The 7,131-nt window shown below is 44.3% G+C and overlaps 1 protein-coding gene across 4 annotated transcripts in view; it reads left to right on the forward strand.

Moving 5' to 3' along the window:
• RPF2 (ribosome production factor 2 homolog) overlaps positions 1–7,131 on the forward strand; it is a 47,089-nt gene that overhangs the window by 27,613 nt on the left and 12,345 nt on the right. For all 4 annotated transcript variants that reach the window (XM_006156999.3, XM_006157002.3, XM_006157001.3 and 1 more), the window contains one exon: positions 6,391–6,493. In XM_006156999.3, the coding sequence (XP_006157061.1) occupies positions 6,391–6,493 (103 nt within the window). The remainder of the gene's footprint in view (positions 1–6,390; positions 6,494–7,131) is intronic.

Below are 7,131 nucleotides of genomic sequence, written 5' to 3' on the forward strand. Positions count from 1 at the left end.
GGTTCGGGCGGGACGGCCTGGGTGGGCGGCCCGGCTGAGCGTCCCCCTGTCCCGCAGTGTCCCTGGCCTCCAGCACCGTCGGGCCGGGCGGGCAGAAAAGCAAGCTGCCAGGTCTGGGACTCAAACTGCAGTTGGCCATGTGGGAGTCTCACCCTTAACCACCACGCCACCTCTCTCCCCACCCCCACCCCCATCCTTCATATTTTCCCAATTCTTACCATTCTTTTAAGTTTCAGGTGAAGTTTCTTTCCTAAGAAAACCATCGGTGACCTCCCTAACTCCTTTTCTGTCATTATCTTCATCACCCTCAGTACTTCACATATAACGCTTCATTCTCTCAAGGACTTGTAGGTTGTTCTACAGATGATGCATTCTTACTGTGCTATGCTGATTCTTGAATGATTATGTAATGACTATATCCTGTCCTGTGTGTTTACAAGTTACTTTCTTAAAAATCCAACATAGTTATTGTCTCTGGGATTTAGGTTTAATTTACCAGTGGTTTTTTTTATGTTTTTTTTTTTTTAAAGAATTATTTATTTATTTCCATTTGTTATTGTTATTATTTTTTTTTCTTTATTTGACAAGAGAGAGAGAGAGAGAGGGTGAAAGTGAGAAAGCAAGCCACCAGGTCCAGGACTTGAACCATGGTTGGCCTTGTGGAAATCTAGCACCCTTATCCACCACACCACCTGCTGGCCCTTTTTTTTGTGTTTTTAATTGCCAGAGGATATGTATGCTTGCCAGAGACTGAAAGGGAGAGGGAGAAGGCACCCCTCAATGGTGCTTGGGCATACTGCAATCATTTTTCTGCTACTTCTCCATCCTGTCATAGGGCATGTACACTTGCCTGAGAGACAGAAAGACAGTAAAAGGGAACGTGAGAATCACCCCGCCTAGGGCGGATTGCTACACTGCAGTCCCTTCTCTCTTCTTCTCCCGAGACTTAGAGCATGCATGCACATGTACCTAGATCTGGGACTCAGACTGTGGTTGGCCATGTGGGAGGACAGTGCCTTAAACACTATGCCATCTGCTGGCCCCTACCTGGCATGATTTTTAGGTCCCCATGGCCAGGATTCAAACTTCTGGTGAACCATTTGGAATCTGACTCCTTTGACAATAGACTGCAGGGTCAGGACCCCTTATTTAAAAAACAAACAAACAAACAAAAACTGGCATCATTATTCTCTGTTTTTTTGTTTGTTTGTTTGTTTTTTCATATCTGATGGGGGACCAGTAGTTGGCATAATGGCTATGTCAGTGGACTCCCATGTAGTCGACCACGGTTCGAGTCCCAGACCCAGTGACTTAAACTCACGCTGGGTATGTGTGTGTGCGTGCCCCAGATCCTGAGAGGAAAAGGGAGGAGAAGGGATTGTGGTGTGGCCATTCCCCCAGGAGGTGATTTCTCACTTTCTATCTCCCTGTCTCTCTCTGTCTTTCTGGTGAGTGCACACGCCCTACAGTGAAAACCTCTCCCAAAAACAAAAAACACCTGCTGTAGGGCATGTGCACTCACCAGAGAGAGTGAGAGATAACAACGCTGGTGGAATGGACATGTCATAATCCCTTCCCTATTCTCGTCCTGCAATTTTGGTTACACATGTGCCTGGTCTGTTTTTCTTTCTCTTTTGTTTAAAGGGTTTTGCTCTAAGGCACATGTGCTCAGCAGAGAGAGAAAATGAGAAATCGCCCTCTAAGGGAGATGGCCATGCCCCAGTCCCATCTCCTCCATTCTTCTCTCTGGATTTTGGGCATTCACACACGTGCCTAGCATGATTTTTCAAGCCACCAGGTCCAGAATTTGATTCATGGTTGGCCATGTAGAAGTCCAGCCTCCTTAGCCACCTTGCCACTAGCTGTCCATAATTTATGTTATTCTTACAAGCCCGGGTTAGTCTTTTGTTGCTCCTATTTTTAAGTTTTAGATATTTTGCCCTAGATCACCTTCAAATAGGTGGTTTCATATGAATTAAATTATATGAATCTGTACATATCTGAACCTAGTAAAAAAAAATTAGTGACACACATGTTGCTTTCATTTTCCTTGTTGAGATTATTTATGTTGTTGTGTTTCTTAGGAGGTTTTTGCCTTAGGGCTCATGTACTCTCTGGGGAGAGAGAGACAGAAATAGTGAGAGGGAAAATGAGAAATCACCCCCCCAGGGAGGATTCTCCTTCTCTTTTTCTGGGATCTTGGGCACGCACACACACACACACCTGGCGTGATTTTGAAGCCTCTGGGTCTCGGACTCATACCACAGTTGGTAATATGGGAGTCCAGTGATGTAACTGCTACACTATCTATGGCCCTAAGATCGTTTATGGTGGTGTTGTTAGGATTACAATTTTCAGAACTACTCATTAATTATAGATACTTATTTTTAAAAGTTATTTTACCTCTCTTTCTTTCTTTTTTTCTTTTAATTTGATCAGAGAGGGACAGAGAGAGAGAGAGAGGGAGGGGAAGTAAGAGAAAGCAAGCCGCCAGGTCTGGGACTTGAACTGCAATTGGCCATGTGGGAATCCAGCACCCTTAACCACTGCATCACCTGTCAGCCCCAATTATAGCTCCTTTTTAAAAAAAATTATTTAATTTTATTTATTATTATTTTAATTTGTTCAGAGAGAGGGACCTGGACAGTGGGAAATCAAGCTACCAAGTCCAGGACCTGAACCACTATGTGGGAGTCTAATGCCCTAACCACCACACCAGCTGCTGGCCCCAATTACAGCTAGTTTTTAAAAAAAATCAGTACCGTTGTCATTTGTTTAATCGTTTTTTAAAAATTATTTATTATAGGGCATGTGTACTCATTAGAGTGAGAAAGTGAGAGTCCAACGCCTTAACCATCACACCACCTGCTGTCCCCCATTTGTTTAATCTTTAAAAAAGCTCTTTAGATTGGTGACATTCTCATTTTACAAATGGGAAAACAGAAGCTCAGAGATGTTAAGAACTATGAAATAGCTGGAGGCAGAATTGAAACCCAGAGCCACAAAGGCTTGAGTTTATCTGCCTTTGTTTATCTTGCCTGTAGTGAACAAACTCCCTTGCAGAGTCTGGTTATGTCACTGGATTTCCATGTAGTCGACCACGGTTTGAGTCCCGGACCCGGCAGCTTAAGCTCACGCTGGGCACATGTGCGTGTGTGCCCAAGATCCCAAGAGGAGAATGGAGGAGAGGGGATTGTGGCGTGGCCATTCCCCCTGGGGGGGGGATTTCTTGCTTTTTCTCTCTCTGTTACTCTCTGTCTTTCTGGCGAGCACATGTGCTCTATAGCAAAAAGCTCTCAAAAAAAATAAGATTTTTTGTTTTCTTTTTATTTGTCTGCGTTTATGTGCACTTACCAGGGACAGAGAGGGAGGCAGAAAGTACCTCCTGGTGGGTTGTGGTCACACTGCAATCCCTTCTTGTTTATTCCATCCTGTCAAGATTTGGGCACATACACATGCACCCATCATGTTTTTCAAGCTGCCAGGGCCGAGATTCAAACCTCACAGTCGGCCACATGGGATTTGGCTCCTTAACCACTAGGCCATGGGACTGGCCTTCAGCTGAATTTTTCTAGTATTCATGTTCCACTGGACCAGATCCCTACCCCTTACCTCAGTTGTCTCTGTGCCATTACTTTTCGGTGAGGGCAGTACTTATTACCACACAGCTGCTATAGGCCTTTGTTTAAACGGCTTTGTGAGCCCTACATTCTTATTATTTTGTACTTCCACTAGATGGCAGGAGTGACCACATTCTGCAGTGGTGAGGGCGAAGGGAGTGAAAACCAAAAGGAACCTGGGGACAGAAGCCAAGAGAGGAATGGAATGAGATTCTGGGGTACCAAGGGAAGGTGGGTTTTCAGTATAAACATGAAGTAAGGAGGCAGCTGCTCTTTGACTTATGTTGTATATTTAAGTGAAATATAGGTTTGTAGAGAAAAAGAAAAATTACCAAGGTATTTCTTCCTGGGGGGCTGCCAGGTGATATGGTGGGTGTGTGTTAAGGCACTGGACTCCCACAAGGTTGACCACGGTTTGAGTCCTGGACCTGGCAGCTTCCTATCTCTGTCTCTGTCTCTGTCTCTTTTCTCTGGTCAAATTAAAAATATGTAAATAAATATAATTAAGTAATTCTTTAAAAAAATTCTTCCTTCTGGCAAGTTTCCTTTCTTTGGCCATTGGCCAGAAAGAAAAGTTGACTTTTCTTTGTTTTTTAAGGTTTTTGCCATAGGGCATGTGTGCTTGCCCGAGAGAAAGTGAGATATGGGGGGAGGGTCATGCTGCAATCCCTTCTCCATTCTCCTCCTAAGATCTTGGGCATGCATCCACAAACCCCATTGTGATTTTCAAACTGCTGGGTCCAGGACTCGAACCTAAATTGGCCATGTGGGAGTCCAACACCTTAACCACCACCATGCCACCTGCTAGCCCTCTGAAATCTTATTTTTGTTTTGAATCAACCCAACAAAAGGCTACCCAAACTGAGGTTTTCTATTTCTGCCTACAACCAATTTATATTCTACCTCCTCTATCCCCTTATTTTTATTTAACTAGCTTTTTATTCTTACTCCTATACCCATAATGTCTCCCTTTTTTTTTTTGAAGAGGTTTTTGCTATAGGGCGCGTGCGCTCGCCAGACAGACCAAGAGAGACAGAGAGACAGAAATCACCTCCCAGGGGGGGTGGCCATGCCGCAATCCCTTTTCCTCCGTTCTCCTCTTGGGATCTTGGGCACGCACGCACACGCACCTGGTGTGAATTTTAACCCACTGGGTTCGGGACGCGAACCATGGTCGACTACATGGGAGTCCAGCGACATAGCCATTACGCTAACTGCTGGTCCCAATGTCTCCCTTTTTAACCTCCACATTTCTGCCCATTTTAGGATTAGCTTCTTTCTCAGTGTTCTGAGTTTAGACATATTTTTAATTCATCACCCCTTTGGTGTTTCAGCCTTTTCTTTCTTGCCTCCATCCTGAAATCAGGACTGTTTCTCTAAAGTGCCCTTGCTTTTCTTTAAGTGATAAAATTGTTTTACAAATCCCAATGGGATTTTCTATTTACTATAACATCTGCCTTGGGGCAGCTCTTCCTTAGCAACTAAAGTTCGAAAAGCTCTTGTGTGTAACTCTTTCCTAGCCAAATGTTATTCTTATATTTTCATTTAGCCTTCTACTGGTTCAGTTTTTTCAGTAGTAAGATTAAGGAACCAAACTTATTTTCCAAGCTTCTTTCATTCATGTGCCACTTTCACAACTTTAGCCAAATTAATATAGTAACCATGGTGCTGTTTGCTTGAGATTTTTCTTTAAATTGAGTCCTTTACATTTATTTTTATTTTTAAATTCTGGGCTGGACCTGTTGTCTAGTGGTTAAGGGAACTGGGTCTCACGTGACCAACTTTTGAATCCGACTTTGGCAGCTTGAAAAACACCAGGCAGGCCAGTGAGGTGGTGTAGCGGTTAAGGTGGCTAGATCCCACGTGACCAACTGAATAGTTCAAGTCCCAGGCCTAGAGGCTTGACAGACATGCTGAGCGTGCCTGTGTGTACCCAAGATCCTGAGAGGATGGAGAAGAAGGAATTGTGGCATGGTCATCCCCCTTGGGGGCACGGGGGACTTTCTCTCTCTTTCTCTTTCTTTATCTCTCTGTTTCTCTCCAGTCCTATAGAAAGTTCAACAACAACACACACACCCTCAGGCGTATACAGACATTCTCCAAATCTTGACAGGATGGAGAGATGAAAGAGGAGGGATTGCAGCCTGACTGTGCTCCTTTGGAGGGTGCTTTCTCCCCTTTCCCATCTCTGTCCCTCTTTGGCAAGGCATGTGGCCTCTGGCAATTTTTAAAAAGTATTTGTTGCATGAGCAGGTGACAGGGAAACAGCAGCACCTCAGACAGGGTCCCAACGCCGCAATCCACTCCAAGCTTTCAGCCAGTCCCAGATCATGAGCACTGCCACTTCGCCACCTGCTGGCCCCAGCAGCTGCTCTTCTGGGTTTAGGTGTTATTCTTTCATGGAATTCATGCCTGGATCTGTGGTGTACAACTTTTAGATGCCTCGTTCTACTGTTCTCAGTGGTATTTCATCCTTTAGCATTGGCACTTCAGTTAGCAGGGCAGTCACAGTTGCCAGACCAACTGAAGTTGGAAAGCATTAGAACCACAGGGGCTGCACACACGCGTGCGTCTTACTGCAATACTTTCCAAACGATAACTTTCCCTTCATCATTTCGCTTCTGTGGCTGAGACCGAAGAGCTAGACTGCAATTCTTAGTGACTGAATTAAGTATGTTGTATATTTTTTTTTTCTTTTAACAAATTCTTAGTGACTGAATTAAGTATGTTGTATTTTTTTTTCTTTTAACCACCCAGTGTGTGCTTTTAGATTTCTTCAGGGGCCCCACAGTATCAAATATCCGCCTGGCTGGATTAGAGTATGTTCTGCACTTCACTGCATGGAATGGGAAGATTTACCTGCGAAGTTATAAGTAAGTGCATTTCAAGACCGTCAGATGGTATAATGGTTACGTTGCTGGACTCCCATGTAGTGGACCGTGGTTTGGGTCCTGAACCTGGCAGCTTAAAATTCATGCTGGGTGCGTGTGCGTGTGTGCCCAAAATCCCAAGAGGAGAATGGAGGAGAGGGATTGTGGTGTGGCCATCTCCACTGGGGGGTGATTTCTTGCTTTCTGTCTCTTTCTGGTGAGTGCACATGCCCTAGAGCAAAAACTTCTCCAAAAAAAAAAAAAGCAAATGCATTTCATAGCTTTTTTTTTCAGCCTTTGCTTTGCATTTTAGTGAGACTCTTTTACAGAACTCAACTTAGAGTTGGTACCTTGCCAAGGGTTTGCTTGGAGAATTTGTAGACTAGCAGCAGCAGCTCTGCTGATTCTCAAATCTGTCATTTCACTGCTAACCTCTGCCCCCGAAGCCCCACTTGTCCAGGGCCTCAGAGCATCTGATGCTGCCTTCTTTCTAAGTCTGGAACCCTGAGTTAGTTAACTGTTCCTAGCTTTAGGAAATATCTTTTTATTGTTCTTGACTGAGTTTTGGGCACCAAGCCCAAAGTCTTAGGCTAGCCAAAGCAAATTTCAGAAGCCTAAATCCAAAAAATAGAGTCTAACAG

The sequence above is a fragment of the Tupaia chinensis genome, unplaced genomic scaffold, assembly GCF_000334495.1.
Source record: "Tupaia chinensis unplaced genomic scaffold, TupChi_1.0 Scaffold000527_1, whole genome shotgun sequence".
In the NCBI taxonomy this organism is placed as follows: Eukaryota; Metazoa; Chordata; class Mammalia; order Scandentia; family Tupaiidae; genus Tupaia; species Tupaia belangeri.